Source organism: Podarcis filfolensis (genome assembly GCF_964270895.1).
Source record: "Podarcis filfolensis genome assembly, chromosome: 1".
NCBI classification, from domain to species: domain Eukaryota; kingdom Metazoa; phylum Chordata; class Lepidosauria; order Squamata; family Lacertidae; genus Podarcis; species Podarcis filfolensis.
The window spans coordinates 3222450-3242526 of NC_139604.1; the positions used below are offsets into that span (position 1 = coordinate 3222450).

The 20077-nt window shown below is 42.4% G+C and overlaps 1 protein-coding gene across 1 annotated transcript in view; it reads right to left on the bottom strand.

Annotated features, from left to right (window-relative positions):
• Nucleotides 1-20077, bottom strand: part of ABCA12 (ATP binding cassette subfamily A member 12) — a 122657-nt gene that overhangs the window by 64252 nt on the left and 38328 nt on the right. The window contains exons 11-20 of the mRNA XM_083625473.1: nucleotides 19354-19469; nucleotides 18407-18513; nucleotides 17248-17501; nucleotides 17019-17131; nucleotides 15628-15752; nucleotides 14395-14568; nucleotides 10910-11074; nucleotides 8888-9089; nucleotides 7301-7440; nucleotides 6860-6979 (exon numbers count right to left, since the gene is read on the bottom strand). Of these exons, the coding sequence (XP_083481599.1) occupies nucleotides 6860-6979; nucleotides 7301-7440; nucleotides 8888-9089; nucleotides 10910-11074; nucleotides 14395-14568; nucleotides 15628-15752; nucleotides 17019-17131; nucleotides 17248-17501; nucleotides 18407-18513; nucleotides 19354-19469 (1516 nt within the window). The remainder of the gene's footprint in view (nucleotides 1-6859; nucleotides 6980-7300; nucleotides 7441-8887; nucleotides 9090-10909; nucleotides 11075-14394; nucleotides 14569-15627; nucleotides 15753-17018; nucleotides 17132-17247; nucleotides 17502-18406; nucleotides 18514-19353; nucleotides 19470-20077) is intronic.

A 20077-nucleotide genomic window follows, 5' to 3' on the forward strand; every position in this document is an offset into this window, starting at 1 on the left:
TGCGACGCCTCACCCTATGGCATTGGCGCTGTCCTGGGACACCAACTCCCGGATGGAAGAGAGGTACCGGTGGCATACTTTTCCCAGACACTCAACGCAACCGAGCGGAACTACTCGCAAATCGACAAGGAGGGTCTGGCAATCGTGAAGGGAGTAAAAAAATTCCATGATTTCTTGTACGGGCGGCCCTTCACCGTGGTGACTGACCACAAGCCCTTGCTTGGCTTGTTTGCCTCCGAAAAGCAGACCCCCCAAGTGCTGTCTCCTCGTGTCCTCAGGTGGTCAATTTTCCTTGCCAGCTACCAGTATGCACTGATTCACCGCCCTGGGAAGGCGATGGGCCATGCGGACGCCCTCAGCAGGCTACCACTACCGGAAACAGGCCCCGACCCAGCACCTGCACAAGAGGTTATGAGCCTGGAGCTGCTTCCCGACCGCCCCATTCAGGCACAAGAAGTTGCACACCATTCCAAGAAAGATAGGGTCATCTCCCGGGTCCTGGACTGGGTGTGGAGGGGATGGCCCAGCAGCAGCCCCGGGCCAGAATTCGCCGGCTACACAACCCGCAAACATGAACTGTCGGCCCACAAGGGGTGCCTGTTATGGGGAAGCAGGGTCGTTGTTCCCCAGCCCCTCCGCAAAAGGGTCCTCACAGCCCTACACGAGACACACCCAGGGGTAGTAAGAATGAAGGCCCTTGCCAGGAGTTATGTGTGGTGGCCGGGGATCGACGGAGAGATAGAGGCCTGGGTCAAACACTGCCAGGCCTGCCAAGAATCCCGCCCAGATCCCCCAAGGGCCCCAGTCCAGTCCTGGGAGTCCGCCCGAGCACCATGGTCACGCCTGCATGTGGACTTCGCTGGCCCCTTTCAGGGGAAAACATTCTTCATAGTGGTGGACTCCTACACCAAATGGCTGGAAGTCGCACTGGTACCGTCCACTTCTACGTCCGCAGCCATCCGGGTACTACGCAGGCTGTTTGCAACCCACGGGCTCCCTGACACTCTCGTCTCAGACAACGGGACTGCATTTACGTCAGGAGAATTCCAAACCTTCACAGCGCAGAACGCCATCCGCCACATCCGTTCGGCGCCATTCCACCCTGCCACCAATGGCCAAGCAGAACGCATGGTGCGGACCACCAAGGACACCCTTCGCCGCATGACGCAAGGGGATTGGGAGTACCGCCTTGCCACATTCCTCCTAGCACAACACAGCACCCCCAGCTCAACGACTGGCCGGAGCCCCGCTGAACTACTAATGGGTCGGCGCCTTGCAATCAGATTGGACCGCCTTCACCCCGATAGAGCTCAGGATGAGGTAGTGGTGGGGGAAGGCAGGAACCCCCGGACCTTCGAGGCCCAGGACCCAGTGTACGCAAAGAATTTTGGGGCAGGCCCAGCATGGGTACCCGCCACAGTCACCAGGGTCACTGGTCCCGTGTCGTACGAGGTGCTAACGGATGGGGGGCAATGCTGGCGCCGCCACTGCGACCAGATACGGCGACGATTCCCGGGAGAAAACCAGGAAAGGTCAGAGGAGTCCCAAGGGAACAGAGGGGCAGTGAAGCCCATAGAGCAGGAGGGGCCAGCAGGAGAGGCAGAATCAGTAAATACAGAGAGGACCCGCGAGGCCGAAAGGACACCGGAACCAGAACCACGACTGAGCGAACCGGTTGCACCAGACCAAACAGGCCCATCACAGCCAGCATCCTTGGAACATGAGCCAGAACCTGAACCCCGGACCAGGGAACACCCCAGGCCGGAACGCACACGTAGGCCACCGGCGTACCTCAAGGACTATGAATGCGACCTCCCGGGCAGGACTGGAACTTAGAGGGGAGGGGTGTTATGTACTGAGTTGAATAGGATCCAAACTGCAGCAGTCTGATTGGTCCTAGAACAATAGGATCCAAAAGGCAGCAGTCTGATTGGTCCTAGAACAATAGGATTCAGAATGCAGCAGTCTGATTGGTCCTAGAACAATGCAGCAATATGATTGGTTGGCAGGAACCACCCAATCATGCTCCAGATAGAAGTGAATCCACAACCTGATTGGCTTACAGTAGAATTCCGGAATTAGCCAATCATGTGCAGCCCATTGTGTAAATAATGTATATAAAGCAGATACCTTGAGGGGACTTTCATTCATTCCTCCTCACCACTATGAGCTGAATAAAGAGCATGAAATCACTTTGCGACTCTGAGTATATTTCAATCTACATTTCTGGCATGCCCTTCCCTTCGCTCCTATTAATCTACCCATCCCAAAACTATGCATCCAGTTTCTGTATGTCATGTAACTGTTGCTAACTCAATTTAAAGGAAGGGAGGAATACTTCTGAACTTATGTGCCTCACATTGTCTGAATGATGGCCTGTTTTTGTTAATCAAAGTTCTCCAGGTGAGCTTATCAGTCTTCCTAGTTTCATTCAAAACAATACAGAGGAGGGTGAGGTAATCCATATGGGAGAAAAGAGTCACAGTGGAAGAAATATGTAACACTACAGCTCAATCCTCTTTTTTTAATCTTTTTTTTTAACTGTAAATCTAAACTTGGTCTGAGTACTAAGCAAATTTGGCCTCAGAGTAATGGCAAAAATTATCCTTCTGCAAGAGAGCAGTTTTATTAATAGCTAGGGATGTCAGAGAGTTTTGCTATGGGCAGATGCAGATATGGAAAGTTCTTGTTCCCAATATTCAGGGATGAAATTCCTTGAAGTGAATGCAACCCACATTCACATTGGCATCTATTTTATTTTTTTCAGTACGCAGGTTTGACATAATTAATGTAATTTTTTTACATGTCACTTCACCTGATGTTCCACAATGCTGTTATCATGAAGCTCAATAAATGTTTAGAACCCTGTGGGGAGATGGCGAATTCATGGGCCATTACCTGCTTTATTTACTTTGAAAGAGAATTAACAGGAAAGTGGGGCTGATGGAGGCACTGCCAAGGTGTAAGAAAGTCACCGATGTACACAGGTGTTCATAGAATCATAGAATCATAGAATCACAGAGTTGGACGAGACCACAAGGGCCATCGAGTCCAACCCCCTGCCAAGCACGAAACACCATCAGAGAGCACTCCTGACATATGGTTGTCAAGCCTCTGCTTAAAGACCTCCAAAGAAGGAGACTCCACCACACTCCTTGGCAGCAAATTCCACTGTCGAACAGCTCTTACTGTCAGGAAGTTCTTCCTAATGTTTAGGTGGAATCTTCTTTCTTGTAGTTTGGATCCATTGCTCCGTGTCCACTTCTCTGGAGCAGCAGAAAACAACCTTTCTCTGTTGCTTTTCTTTTTTTATTTCTGAAGTGCTGTTTGTTGCCTAAGGCAGCCCATATGCACTAAGACTGCAAACCTGAGAAGTAAATCCCATTGAATTCAGTGAGGCTTACTCTCAGGTAAATAGAGTTAGGGATTCAGCCTTGATCTGCTTCATATTGTAAATTTTAGAAGTCAATGGAATGCAAAATTGTTTTTTTCCCATATGTAAATAAGTGATCTCTCTTATTACCTGCGGATTTTATATTTCTTCCTCTGTTAAAGTCCTAGCCTCTTTGTCAAAGTGGGGAGAACCATCTGGATTTTTGACCACTATAAAAATGCCCTTAAAAGTAAACTTCAATTAGGTTTCTGGCTACATCACAAACTCAATAGCAGTAGCTCCTCGCTGCCCTCCACAGTCAAAGGGGAGGTTCAGGCAGGGGATAGTCGGGATTTTTGAGGCAAAAAAACCTGGCAATGTTCCCCAGTGGAGTCTAGGGAGCTCCCTGCATCCCGCTGTGCCTCTCAAGCCCATGTCTGCCAACTTGAAAGGCAGAGCGGGTGCGACCCGGGAGTGTGTCCTTGCCATGGAGGAGCCTCCATCTCTGGCATGATTTGTAGTTGGTTCTTCCACAATTCGGTTAATTGGCATTAATCAACATATGCTAATGGGCTGCAATCAGCCGCCGAAAGGACTGTGCTTGGCTCTTTGAAGGTGTCTGAATGTTTTCTTTGAAGCTCAAGAATCCTTATAACAGCCAGGAAAGGAAGGGGGAGGACAAGGTGCTTGGTGCTTTCTTATGGTTTTCAAATGATCTCATTTTTTCTTGCCCCCTCCCACATAATGAAAAGGATGTGTGTAGCTACTGCTATGTTATTCTGTTTGTTACTTCAGAAAAGAGGGGGGAGGCTTTTGATTTATTGGAGGAATGCAGCAGGGGGAGAATGAAATGCTGCTGAACAGATCTGACAAAGAGACTGAATTTGAAAAAAGATATTGTTTTTAACTGTGTGCCGAGGAAGAACTCCAGAGCAGAATTTTAATGGCAGAGTTTGGATATGTATTCTGTGAGTTATTTATGGCTGCAGCTCATACGCTAGTTGGTAAACAGCGGGAAAAATGAAATATGACCTTGTACCATCCAGATAAACATTGCAAAGAACTGAACAATGGAAGATAGTAATTAACTCTTCCAGCACACCAGGTCTGGAACAACAATGTATATGAAGGACTACACACGTGAAATGGATTACTTATTTACAAGACGTAACGGAGGTGCTGGTTGTAAGGTGAGCTGGAAGAATGGTTTAACGGCAAGTGAAGGATGTCAACTGGACTCTAAGTAAGAAATGATGTGGCAATGTGAGGAAATGATGATCATGATCATATGTTTGGAACAGGAGTGGAAGACCTGATTTTAAGAAATTGTATTAATTTAATTTGGTTTGATTTGTAATAATTTGGAAAATTAATAAAGTAATTTGGAAAAAAGGAAATTTAAATTAAAGTTCCTTTACTTTTTTCCCCTTGAAATTTTCTTGACTTGTAACTCAACTGCCTACCTCTGGTAACTGAGTGAGGGAAGCAATATAGGATGGCAAGTTTACACTGAGTTGTGAAATCAAGGCAGTGAGAGAGGCTACAATCTTAACCTCACTTACCAGAAAGTAAGCCCCACTAAATTCAGTATGACTAACTTCTAAGTAGGCATGGTTAGGTTTGCATTCATAGATGGTTTTGTAATGGTCCATTAGCCAGTTCACTAACATTGACTTTAAGGTGGCGCAAGGATATTTGTTGTTTATCAAACTTTGAAAGGGAACATGCAGGAGAGACAATGGATTTGTAAATATAGCACAGCACAGCAGCATAGATCATGACAGATTGAAAACAAAACCATAGCACACAGTGGAGCAGATAGTACTGTATCAGGCATAAGCGGAAGGGCAGCAAAACAAAACCAGCTCACTTTATAGCACTTTATGAGCGTTACTAATTTTGTTTATCCCTATTTATAGCCTTGATATGCATGTTTCATATGAAGCTTTCAAATGGGCTTGAGAGAGAAAAAACAAGCCACCATTAAGACATCATGAGATGCATGAATTTTTCTAGCATCCAGATTTTATTTCCATGTTACAAAAAATAAAATACCCCTAAGGTTTCCCTCAAGCCTTGCTATACTGACTGTGTTATACTGAATTTGACTGCTTACATGAGTTAATAAGTTCCTGTGTTATAGCTAGCTCTGTCAGATACATTGTCTTGAATTTCACATGCTACCATGAGTTAATAAAGACATCATTTGACAGAAGACAGCTGCAACTTCATAGTAAAAAGAAAATGATTGTTGCCATAGGACTCAGCGCCAGAGGGGAGTTTTAGCACTGATTTATGAAGAAGGTCTGAATTTTGTAGCTTGAATTCAAATATTTCAACTCATTATGCTACAGAGCCATTTTGATCCTCCTGACTCAAACAGGTTTTCTTAGATAATAGAGCAGGTACCAGCCTGTCAGCACACAGGTATCTCTACAATTTAGGGAAAGGCTCAAAGATATTAATTTAATTATGGAAAAAAAAGTATTTTAAACTTTTCAGACCGCATACTTTCCCATAAAACAAAGTTGCTCCAAGGGGGCATACAAGACCTCAAAACAATCACACATTGCAACAACGATATAACTTTTTAAAAAAATTAAGCAGCTTAATTAAAACACCATAAAGGTACAGACAGGTGAATTTGCACTTTAAAATTAGACAGGGAACTAGCTCTCTCAGCCGTTTGACCAGTTAACCTTCCCTTGCAAAAGGCCCAAAAGCTATGCCTACCTTCCCCATTAGAGAACCCCATGTGATGGGCCAGATGGTCAAAAGTACCGCAGCCTCAGCACCACTGCAGAGAAAGCTCCACCAACTCCTGCCCCCAAGCAGAGAGAGAGCAAGCGCTCCCTACCCCCAAATTGCAAGAAGGTCCATGTGAGAGGAGACAGTTAATAGGAAGTATGCAACTATAGCTGAGCCAAAATGCCTTTGGCATTTTGTTGAGAAATTAACAGTGGTTGGCCCATAAAGCCTGGGTTTGGGGGAGAGAACTTGAGATAGCTGGATGACAGGAAATGGAGACTCCATTGTGAAATCATCATGATGTCTCTGGTTTCTTGCTTCTGATTAAAACCTTACACACACCCATTCATTCACTTGCTGCAAGGCCCTTTCCCCATTCATGATACATGTGAAAATGGTTGCAATGCTGACAGCAAGGCTGACACATCATTCATCATGGACAGAAGACTGGCACATGAAAGCTTTTCAGGCCTGGGCATGTAGGCAATGCTCCCCTTTCTACGAGAGAAGGAAACACTTCTCATCTTCCACACACATTTTAAAGTAAGCAGCAGCTGAGGGGACCTTATTTTATGAATCAGGGACATCCGAGGTAAGGTCAGCTTTGCTGGAATCCTATGCTATGAGATGTTAAGCATAATTATTAATCCAGATGTACAAATCAACTAGCACAAAAACCATAACAAGACAAAATCAACACTTGATCAGTTAAGGAGATAGGGAGTAAACGTTTCATACCTTTGCTATTGGAATAGTTTTCTTTAACATATTCAGTGAGCTCATCAGCAATGGTGAATTGTCCAGCCACTCCTGGGATTTTTGTGTTAATTCAGCCATCAGTTTCAATGTTGCATTAGACTAAGAGAATTTAGGTGAGAGAACAAAAAATATATGGGCAAAGAAAAATGCATATCTAGTCAATCAAGTGAATTACAGTGCTTTGATGCCTTGGTTTGCTCCCTGATTATGAGAGCAGTCTCACACTGGTTAATAGTAATTTCTTGCTATTTTTACAAAACTTCTTCCCAACTAAGTCACATATTCTGAAGGCAAATTAACATTAGGAATTCCATATGTTCCTAAGTCACTGGAGAAGCAACCTCCTAATTGGTATCTACTGCAAGTACCAAGTGTTTTCTAATCACCAAGAACTATTGATTTTATTGAGCGTGGTGTTACCTTCTCCATGATTGCTCTTGTTTCAGGGGTGTCTGGTGTATACAGAATCCTCCCAAACAGCATGGGCTTTAAGAAAGTCCAAATTAAAGCCCCTGTAGGTGTTTTCACCAAGTCCAAAAAGATTGATGTGCAGAATGAAGCTAGAAAAAGACAGAGTCGGGGTGAGAATTAGCACATATAACACAGATGCACAGTCTGGATGCAGATATTGATGCTTGCCAGATGATAGCAGATGCTTGAAGAATCCCTTGAAAGCCCTGTCTTCACATCCTGATGTGATGCCTTTTGACAAAGCTAATCCTCCCCAAAGATCTCCCATAGCTGAACTCAGCTAACAAGGTTCTTATTGTTCTAGCAAAAACCTCTTCTGTTTAAGGTTAAATGGAGCTTTTGGAGCTCAGAGGAGCGAGTGTCAGTACAGATGGAAAAACAACTCCTCAAAATAAAAGCAGTGACCTTTCTGAATACTAAAGCCAAACTCATTGGGGACTTTAGATTTGGCAATGTATTAAAGCCACTTCAACTGCTGTCTGCATTGCTTCACTTTTCAGATAGAAACTTTTCTTGCACCAAGAAAATGCAAACCTTGCATTTCTTTGTAAAGTGTCTGCTGAAAGCTCAGCAATTCCAGCAGCAAAGTCAGTTTTTCCATTTTTGAAATAGGTCACCACAACTACATACAAACATGTATTGCAGAATTTGATCTCATTGAGACCGGAGCGCCCTTATGAACATATGGTGCTGTCATACTGAGTCCATTCTGACTCGTATTGTCATTGGACCAATGGCCTGACTGGCACCAGGTCTCAAGGTTAGGTCTTTCCTGCCACCTGAAATCCTTTATAACTGGATTGAATCTGGTCCTTATGCAAAATACACCCTTGGCCACTCTGCCCTCCCCTCTTGTGATCATCCTCCTACTCAGTTGATATAAAAGCACAGAATCCTGCTCATATAAGTGCTTTTCTAACTCTAGAAATATGACTTTTAATTACCCTTACTAATAAGCCATAAAGTTAGAATGAAAGCTGATCTTTAAGGTCCCAGATTTCTATTCTACCTGAGACAGGTGGGAGGACAAAAGAAAGCTATTCTTAGACCAGTTCCTATGCAACTTCAATAGTGTTCACAGAGAGTATCTTATTGGATTATGATTGTGTGTGTGTTTAGATTTCATTGACCTCTAACTAATTTATAAGGGAATAAGGTTGATCAGTGGTTGAAAGAGTGAAAGGGGAAAAGTCTAAAATATTTAGGACATCTTTATTTGCCTGTTTCCTCGTATCAAGATATGTAAATGGCATAAATACGCACATAAACATGACCATGATCTTGCAGAGGTTCGTGGGATTTTGATAAGCAGACTATTAGTGGACTTTTAAAAAACATATTGGACAATTCTGAAGAAATAAACAAATGCAGTTTTGCACATTCCTAATTGTGCTTATGTTCTCCTGAAAGCAATGAGTTGAAATCTTAATTCCCAATTAAGACTTGTTACAACTTGCTCCCACCCAATAATTTTGTTGGGTTGTACCCAGTAGGTTTTACAAGAGGCTTCAGATACCAATAGTATTAACAACTCACTGGTGTTCTGTGGGATGCCATATTTATTCATAATATGTTGTATTTGCTCATCTTGTACTGAAGAATGGTGAACATTCTGCTCTTCAAAATCTGGAAGCAGAGACTCAAAGAACAAAGGAGTAATTTCCTCATTGCAGAGAGCTTTCGAAATGATGTTAAATGTCCCTCTGTTCATTGTTAAGTTGCTCGCCTGAGACAATGCCTGTGGAAGCAAACAGAAGGCATATTGATGGACAGAATAAATTTTGGCAAATGAGATAATGGTAACATTCAAATTTATATATGGCATAACATTTATGTGGCAACATATAACATTGGCAGCCAAAATGGGACTAGGATGGTTAGTGTTGTGTCTGGGTGTTGCGCAGAGCCAGCCCAAGACTTGTTGGCACCTGAGATGAACCACAAAGTGGTACCCATGTCCCGCTATCCCACCAGGGAACAAGGAGTGAGTGGACAGGAGAAATTGTCCACCACATTTCTTGGGACTAAATCTCTTTCTTTTTTCCTACAGTAGTTGTAATTTGTTGCAGGAAGCAGATAGCTGCTGTGATGGCAGCTGTCCACCATTCTGTGTCTACCACAGTGCCCTGGACATGACATCATTGTGAGAGTGAAATGGCAGTCACAATTTTTTAAAATGGCCTTCCTTTGGGGATGGGCAGGAAAAAGAAAAATCTCAGAATTTTATAGGAAAAGAAATTTCTACTTTCTATACCACTTTTCATTAAGAAAAATCTCAAGGTGGCTCACAATAAAACATCATTTAGAATTCATTAAAATATAGTGCAAATCAGTGGAAACCATGTTAAGTTGGTGGAAATAGCCAGTGAAAGCTTGGCAAAATAGCTAAGTTTTGACCAGCCCTGAAAGCAAAGCACAGTTGGCACCTGCTCTATCTCACAGGGGAGATGGGGACACAAGAGAAAAACCCTCCCTCCTAGTCACAGCAAGATGGATATCAGTACTGCCTTCAGATGTCTTCTAAAAGTCGGGTAGTTGTCTATTTCCTTGACATTTGGTGGGAGGGCGTTCCACAGGACGGGCGCCACTACCGAGAAGGCCCTCTGCCTAGTTCCCTGTAACATCACTTCTTGCAGTGAGGGAACCGCCAGAAGGCCCTCAGAGCTGGACCTCAGTGTTCAGGCTGAATGATGGGGGTACAGATGCTCCTTCAGGTATACTGGGCCTTTGAGGCCGTTTAGGGCTTTTAAGGTCAGCACCAACACTTTGAATTGTTCTGAGAAACGTACTGGCAGCCAACATAGGTCTTTCAAGACCGGTGTTATGTGGTCTCAGTGGCCACGCCCAGTCACCAGTCTAGCTGCCACATTCTGGTGGCAGAATGGTTATGTATTTAAATACATAAATAGTTATGTATTTTTATTTGATTCATGTTAAAGCCAGTTCCAAAAAAATTATTATTGCCAGGGGCGGGTAAATCTATTTTAAATAACTACCTAAACAAATCAATATAATGAATAAAATAACAACAACAGTAAAATCTTGCACATACTTTAGTGCTAAATACAGTCCAGAAAGACCTGATATACAACTGTCCACCTTCATTACGGCTCCTACTGTCCTACCTGGAATTCTTCCCCCAAAATAGACCATAAAACAACAAAAAGAGTTTTGTGGCACCTTAAAGACCAGTAAATTTATTATGGCATAAGCTTTTGTGGACTACAGTAACTGCATCAGATGCATAAAATGTATTCAGGGTAAAACACTGTTATGCATCTAAAGAAGTATGCTGTAGCAGAAATCAAACCTTATGCTGTTATAAATCCTTATGTCTTTAAGGTGCCACAAGGCTATTGTTTCGGCTGCAGCAAACTAACATGGTTTCCCTTTCTGGAAAACTTATGATTTGCTATTTATACACATAATATATGTTTTGTTGATCTTTAGTTATGTTTGCTAACATTCCTGGAAACTCTACCAGTAACTAGTTTTCACAACAGTATTTATTATTTAGAAGGAATTTTTGTCTTTTGCCTATTGAAGAAGAAAACCAACCTTGGACAGTGGTACATTTCTTGACTGACGTAGTTTTTTAAGTGAATGAATTGCATCTAAGAGTGGACGGACGTCTGATGCAACCTGTTCCTTGATGTGATCCAAATCCTTGAGAAGAGCCAGCACTTTATCCAAAGAAGTTTGAAGTTCCATTGGGAAAAGCACCTAGAATAGCAAAGAGAAAGGAACATCATAACCAAAACTAAGCACGTGAGGTACAAAATCAAAACAGAGAACTTCTAGATCCTAATGATCCCAATGGGAGCATTGAGCACATGCTTTTAAACCTCTCCTGCTGAAATAAATAGGACTTAAAACTGCTTAACTTTGGCTGAATTGCGATTGTATTCATTAGTAAAAAAAAAAATGCTTTGAATGCATTATAAACATGCAACACCTGACGGCGCCAGAGAACAAATAAATTTTCCATGTGATTTTTACATAGTGTTTTTTTCTTTTGTTATAACTGTTTAATTTCTGACTTATTTTTTCCTGTGTGTGGATCCACCCCAAATATGTTAGCATTTCCTAGGTCTGTAAAATAATCAACACTGGCTCAGTGTTGAACTTGTATAATTCAGTACGAAGGAAAGTATTCAAAACAGGCATGATTTGCCAAGATCCTGCCCCAAACATCTTTTCATTCTTTATGGATAAAGCATATTGATTGAACAACATATACCTGCAAGTAAAACACAGTTCCTACAGTGCTACATTCTTGAGGAAAACCACACCAGCCCTACTTGGTGCCTTTTTACCATGCATGGACCACCAAATAGATTATCAACACTGGCAAGGAGAATATGAAGAAGAAGAAGACACCAAAGTCCAGATACAGCATGCAATTTGTTCCGCTGCATTTGAAAATCACTTTATTTCTTTTTGTTAGTCATGGGATGGGGGGAGGGGGCAATAAGGCAAGCCTGCTCTTCAGCTCTTCAGATCTTTGTGGGATTACAGTAAAAGCATCTAGAGGGCTGGTTAAGTATGTTAAACTGAACATGCATAGAAAATTTCCTGCAATGAGAAACCCTGATAAGACAATCAAACAGGTTCCATCAAATACTCTTCAAAACCCTCTTCAGAGCTTAACAGAAAGATCTGAAGAGCAGCCTGCACATCTGGGGACATGGGAATTGGGGCGTGGGTGCCTGCCCCTGCTTCCACTTACTGCAAGTTCAGGCAAATGACTGAACATGGCTGTTTTATCGTTTAGATTTTGCCTAGAATGGCTTTTAGGCAACTTAAGACAAAAGGGAGTGGCCTTTTTTATTATCCCAGTTGAAAAGAAGTTTTTTAAAAATCAGAATTTTTTTAGGTTTAAGAGAGGCAGTGCAATTTTGAAGATGTATTGTTTAAATGTGTTTTTGTAAAACAAGAGAGAAGGGAAAAGTTGCTGCATGCTAAGAGCTTTGGACAGCGAAATACATTTTTCAAAGCCATATTTGCTGTAGGCTGCTGTGGATTTTAACCTACCCCAACTGCGACTTATTGTTCCTATTAATAATTTCAAGGCCATTCAAGTCTTGCAAGACGACCATTTGCACTTTTCTGCAGAATATAATAGCATACACAATAGGGGGAGAGTCAAAATAACAGGAGCCTCTTGCCAGAAACCTGATCTTCTCCCCGTCATCCTAAATGCTGTCTCTTTGCTACTCCAAAATAAACCACTGGTATAACTTGAAAAAGAAACTGTGGGTGCTTGCATTGATGTGGCCCTGCACCCTATGTACATCTTGTGGTTACAAGCACAGCAAGGCTCTGAGACATCAGGTGCCATCCTCTGTTCCCACCAGGCAAAACTAAGATCTCTCCCCTCACCTGCCATTAGATCCCAGGATGTGAGTCTTTGGCAACCTGGTAACCTCTCATCACATTATTGCAGTGATAGAGAAAAACTGGCTTTGGCTTCTGGTTCGGAGCTCTTATTGGCATATAAAAATGTCCCTTTTGGAGTGCAGTCAATAGACATGTGGAACAAAATGGATATGGAATTTTTGATAGGCCTGAGATTTTGCAGGTCTGACTAGGGAAGCAGAGAGCAAAGGAAAGAGTGGTTTATTGGGCCAAGGAAGAGGGGAAGAGGGAATATTATACAATTGCTAAACATAGTTTAGCAATTACGTTTTCAAGTAGGTAATAACTCTTGAGTGCTTCAATGCAATTTGGAGTTGGACTCAGGTTAATCATTGCTTTATTAAATTCTACAAAATCATCTGTTAAAAAAATATTCTTCAATGGGCTACATTTTGAAATACATTGTTATGAGTGCTAGACCAGTTTGCAAGGGGCTGGGGTGGGAGGAAGTATGGAGACCCTTCTAATACCTGGATTCAATTGCTAGAATAGCCAGGCCAGCCTGGGTGATGGGCCATTAAGAGAACAAAAGGAAAGAGGATTCTATGCTAGATAGCAAATGGGTAGAGCTCCTCCACCCTTTCTTTGAGGGTGGATTTTGAGGGCAGAATTTGCTATGATGTGACCTAGAGGACAAAGCTGCAACTGAACAGGCAGGGAGAATTTCTGCTTGAATCCAAGGCTGCGATTATGAGAGGAACAAGTCCTTTTGGGGTGCTAAGGCTGTGAAGCCCTCCATCATAGGCTCAGGTTGTATATATCTATAAAGAAGCTATATATCCTAAAGACACCACAATCTCCACTGTGCCTCTTTTCCAAAAGGGAACCCGAATCCTGGCTAAGTGCCTGGAACCTCACACCGCTCAGAGATTGGGGTGGACTGTGACAATATACGACATGGGAGCACAGCAACAGATTAGTATTCGTAATAGCAATATGAAAGCTTTGAACAATGCATGATTAGAAGACAGGTTCCTTTAGGGTATTGCTTGAGGTTATCGTGCATGGGTGGGACCCCGTAAAGAACTGCATGCAGAAGGAAGATGGGACAATGGCTTGGTTGTATTTGTCTTCCTTTACCCTTTGCACTGCTAGATATTTCCACTGGTAGGTGAACTAGGCTCAGAAAAAGCTTGCCCTGAACCTCATCACAGCTACAACCATGATTATTTTTATAATGGTGGGAGAGCCCAGGCTCACGTCATTCCTGAAACAATCATTAATGAGAGGGAATTAAGCTTGGAGTCAGCTGTCAGCAGCACACCATGACCCAGGAAAACTGTCTGCGGAAGCAGGCAAACGCTGACTCCCTTGGCCTGTAAAGTGAGATGAGCGCCGCAACCCCAGAGACATTCGCAGCTGGACTTAATTGTCAGGGGTCCCTTTACCTTTACCTTATGCCAACTAAGGCTATGGCCATTTAAAGCCTACGTCATTTCATGAGTATCCATTGCTCACAGACATGACACCATTGCTGCACATGGGCACACAAACCAGGTTGATTGATTTCCTGAACTTCCTTCCTATTATGTTCAAAGCAACAAAAGAAGCAGAAGACTTGTACCGATACAAACAAGCTTGGAAAATTTAGGGAGATATTTTTAAGATTCAAATGCAACACAAACCTTGTACATGAAACTGTAGACATCCAGGTAATGCAGTAGTGTGACCCCTAAAACATAAGACTTGTGGACCCTTTCTGTGAGTGGCAGGTTGCAGAACTGCTTTGCTACGACTCCCAGCTCAGCACCAGCTGCATTAGCATCACAGGACTCCAGCTCGAGTATCCAGAAAATCAGCTATATTGGCACAGAGGAAAAGCAAGTTTGTAAATAGTGAGCTCTCTCTAATGAGGATGAATTAAGCCTCTCTCTCTTTTCGGCCCTCACCAGCGCCATCTAGCACAGAAGAGGATGGAGCAACATACAATTCTTCACACAACAAATTGGGAGTTTCCTTAACCTCTTGAATGCAAGAACACAAGTTAAAAGATTCAGGATCTTTAGACTATTAATATTCATGACTTGTTTTGCATCTTAAGCCCACGAAAGGACTCCTGCATTGATTCCTGCATTGCAGGGGGATGGACTAGATGACCCCGGGGTCCTTTCCAACTCTACAGTTGTAGGATTCTATGACTCTAGCCAATGTGACTGAATCCATCACAACTCTCTGGCCAGCAATGCTCAGGGCTGGAGACAAATATTAGTTTTTGACTTGAAAGTGTTTTGGGAGAGGTTTTGTTTCCTGAGGTGTACTTACATATTTATTTTGCCCCAATGTCAAACAGGTTTACACATTTTTAACAACTCAAAAAGCTGCCCAACCTGATTAACAGAGGCAAAAGAGAGCAGTTGTATATACGCCACGAGCGGTTTTTGTTGCCCAAACTCCTAAAGGATAGGATAGGCTTTTATTAACTTAGGTTATATGGAGAAACAGGAGGGGGCCACCTTGCTTTCTACTGGCAGTTGTGAATAACGCACATGTTCTGTCATGCTCTTAACAAGCCTTCCCCTCAGCAACCACCTCTAAATTAGTAGCAGCTAGCATCTGAAGAACTTTTTATATATGCCTCAGCATCATATTTTCTCCCACTGGAGGGGCTGTCACACTATTAAGTCCACCCAGAATCTGTAACAAGATGCACTACAAGCTAAACTGTTGACAAAGAATTATGAAGGAACATACATTATGAATGGGCAGATCAGTAAGAAACATGAGCTGCTGGCTGATGTGGATCATGTAACCACATCCCATAATGCATAAGTACACACGAGCTGCATGCAAGTGTTACCACTTATCCCCCGCATGTGGAAAGCCAGCTAAGTAGACAGCATCATTCATAATAAACTTGCCTGTGTTCTGTTTTCTGGAAGAGGCATTTCCATCAAAGCATTGATACTTTCTGCCGACATTCCTACCACATTTCTGAGATCATTTTTGAGGAGGTCAACGTTTCTGAAAAGGTCTATTAGCATGTCTTTAAAACATCAGAAAACAAAACGAAATGAAATATTTCAGTCTTCAGGAAACATTGCTTATGCAGAGCACTGAAAGTAGCTTCAGGGAGACGTGGGGGGAACGCCTCAAGAGTGTCACCATGTGGTACATTTAAATGCAAAGGTATCATTCCCATTTTCTACTATTTTGCATTCCTGTGCCCAGAGAGATCTGAGGCCAAATCATTTCAAGGCCATTCAGTATTCAAATAGCTCCTCTTTTCTCTTTTATGCATTTAAACATTTTCCATACACATTGAAATAATAAACCTAAAACAACACTGTCTTAATAAAGCATAGCCCCTGATAAAAATCAATACAGTAATCTCACCTGCTACATTTTGTCCAAATCTTGTATTTCAAAAGCCTAACAATAAACCCCAATTGCCCATAAATGTTTCTAATTTCACTTCCTTCTCTGAATCATATAAAATGAGTTTATTTTACCATCAACAATGTATTCCATTTGCTTCTTTACCAATCCTCACTAGATGAAACACCACTTTTCTATTTAAACGCTATTTCAGTCCTAGCTGATAGCAATAAGTTAATCACTAATGCTATATTTTCCTTCCTTACTTCATTTCGCCCCTGGATGGTGTGGCTTATATTATTAGAACGAGCAAGTAAATGAGACCCTAAAGGTATGGCTGATGTTATTAGTCCATAATAGTATAGGATAGCCACTCAAGCAACACTATTACAGAAATGAATAAAATTAGCTGTGTCATCAGGGGCTCATTCACCTATCCATCCTCCAACATGATAATATATCCATCACTTGCCATGAATGCCCTTCTGTTGTCTACAAAGGACAAACAGAGACTAAATGGACACAAATTTGATATAAAATCTGCACCTTTCAGAAACTAGTGGGGGAGCATTTAATTCTCCAGGATGCTCTGTTGCTGATCTGAATGTCACCATCATCCCAGAAGCCAGACTCCAGGAGGAAATTTATGAGCAAGTTTGATTCTGTTTGTTCAGGACTGAACAGAGACCAAGCTTCTTATTCCACTAAAGACAATAAATCAGCATAGCAAAGATAGGAAGGTCATATTATCACCAATTACAGCTTTTGTAACTAGTCACTGTTCCTTTGTTGAATATAATTAAGTTTTATACAAATATGTATAAATTCTAAGCCTTGTCCACAATTTCACAATGAAAATGGTTTGATCCATACTGACAACTAAATTTAATAAGCAATTCAATCTAAGAAACAAACAAGTGAATGTAAAACTTACCTTGCTTCCTGGAGTGTATTGTATTCTGAGTGATATTCATTATAGAATCCAAAGATGCCATATACTGTGGGATATCACGGATATATTTAAGTTGTGGCACATTTTCTTGTAACCTTAAAAAAAACACCAAATACTTTGTTACTTCAAACTAATATACACTGCTACAGATAATACACTGCAATATACACTGCTAATATTCTGCTACAAATTACCTTGAAGAAGGCCTTACCTGTTTATTTGCTGCTGGAGTTTCTCGGGATCCCCTATGATTATGTCTCGAAATTCTCTAGACACCCTGCTATGGTTCATAAAACTGGTCACAATCCGATCACTTAGTTCTATACCACGAAGAAGCTTCTTGTGGAACTCACTTTGATCACACAACTCTGCAAAGCTAACACCAGGGAGTTGGCAGGTTTGCTGCAATGACCTGATGCTCTCGTGGTCACAAAGGAGGGATGTCAAGTTTTGGAGGTGAGTTAGCTTCAAATACAATCAAGAGAGAAAAATTATTCAGAAATGAGTGATTTAAAAACAAAAACCAATGAGGAAAATCCGGCCAACTTGGTGAAGAAACAATGTTTCACTGGTGAGGTGATGATGGCAGTGCAAGTTATATGCACTTGTGAGTGGATGTGACAGAGGCCCAATAGGTGCTTTTCCCTAGTTTTGGAATGGGAATCTGGAGCAGAGAAGCCAAGGGAGAGGTGATGAACCCTTATCCACCTGCCGCTTTGTTGCTCTAAACCGCCACTGCCAAAACCACTTCCCACCTTCCCAAGTTCGGCTTTAAGGGGGACCTCAGACCTGGGGAGGGAGTCAAATGTGCCCCTCCAGCCTCTCTACTGAGCCCCTAGAAGTGTCCTCATGCCACGCCCCTTCACCAACTACACCTCCACTCCACAGACAACATGGCTCATAAGCCCTGCTTTGCACCCTCCTTGAGTGGTCTTCGTTTTTGTTGTGTTGCCAGAATATGTCCTTGAACCCAGATAATGCCTTCTGCGTGTCTGGCAGGAGGATAAAGAGGGGTGTGTGAGGGTGTAGAAACAAAGGTAAAATTTACATTTGCTGCTCCATCCATTTTTGCCTCCGACCGGGGGGTCCTCAAAGGGGGCTGGAAAAGTTTCTCCATTTGCATTTTATATGTATGTTTGCAATGGGGAAAAGAGAGATTTGGAAAAGAGAAGCAGCAGGTGAGGAAACAGTGAGATGCATTCCTGCTCCATTTCTGTGCTAGGTTTCCCCTCCCAAAGCTGCTTTTCTCTAGGGAATGTAGTCTTCTGGTTTTTAATACACTTGCGCGTTGGGCGGACCTAGGCCTTAATAACAGTTCTTACAAGCACACACAATCATACTGTACCAGCCAACATCATGAGCCTACTTACTCTTAGCATCAGGATCTCTGGAACTGATAAATCCTTCTGGTCGGTATCACGGGGAGTGAGAATAACCCTTTTCAGCTGGGCTATGCCTGGAGGAAGGGCAGCATTTCCTGTACAGAAAACCAAACAATTACTTGTTTGTCTATTTATTTCAAGCATTCTTAGTACTTTTTTTGCCCTAGAGGCTACCAAGATGACTATGAAGATGCAACTATCATCATCATCTTCACCACCACCGTTTCCCTGCATGTAGAAATGCAGGTAGGGGAGGGCGATACTGAGCAGCCACCCCCAAAATCAAGACTGCGGCTTCTGCAGCTCCTCTTGGTAAAAACAAAAATGGAAATCCTATCACTCCCCTCCCTCCCTCTCTGCACATATACATAAATGCATACATGAATGAACATATATTGAGTTCATCTTATGGATAACAGCTAGCCCAAGGCTGCTTACACACCATACATTTAAAGCACATTCCTTCCCCCCAAAGAATCCTGGGAACTGTAGCTTATTAAAGGTACTGGGAATTCTAGTTCTATGGGGGTAAACTACAGTTTCCAGAATCCTTACAGAGGATAACCAGCTTTGAATGTATGGTGTGTACACAGCCAGCCATGGCACATTCATACATAAAAGTGTTCAGCCATCGATAAAGGGAAGTTTCAAAAATGAGTACAGTGGTACCTCAGGTTAAGTACTTAATTCGTTCTGGAGGTCTGTTCTTAACCTGAAACTGTTCTTAACCTGAAGCACCCCATTAGCTAATGGGGCCTCCTGCTGCTGCTGCGCCGCCGGAGCACAATTTCTGTTCTCATCCTGAAGCAAAGTTCTTAACCCGAGGTACTATTTCTGGGTTAGCGGAGTCTGTAACCTGAAGCGTATGTAACCTGAAGTGTATGTAACCCGAGGTATCACTGTAAATTGTATGCCACTATCAACATATACATTACCTGAAAATTCACTTGCCAGCCTTTCAGAGACATTCAATACACAAATCAAGTACGATCTGAAGACATTATTGGGGGACATGTGTAAGAAGACATTTTCAAATTCCGAAAACAGAAACCTAGAACAAAAAAACAAAACGAGAAAGGAATGCTCCGACTTCTTAAGTATGCCGCAGCAAACATTACATAATGGTGTGAAATAGAAATCCTTAAAAAAAAAATGTATCTGTAGCCCACTTATATTTGATTCAGTGAGACCAAATTAGCTTAAGCCAGACAGCTCAGCTGAATTTTACATGAGGGTGGTAAATTTTTTAAACAACACTGCACACAGTAGCTTTCCTAGTTTCCAAATGAGATAGCAGAGTTCAACTTTCTTGAGTAAAACAAATTTAGAGATACACCATCTGGGATAGTAGCCATAATTAAACAGATTTCTCTGTATGACACGTCACTTATTACGTTACTTACAGTCTGTCTAAACTTCATAGATTTAAGAAATCTCACCAGCTTCAGTAAGATCCTCCCTGGCCCCTCCAAGTGCAAGTCGTAGGCTAGGAGGCTGGGAGCAGGAGGCAGGCTAACTAAAAACCCACTGATCCAACCCAAATGCAATCCAAAGCAAGTTTGCTCATGTATGAGCCTCATTCAATTCAATAGGACTTTCCCTCTAGTAAGTGTGTTTAGGACTGCAGCTTTAAGTACACAATTAGGGCATCAGGCAACA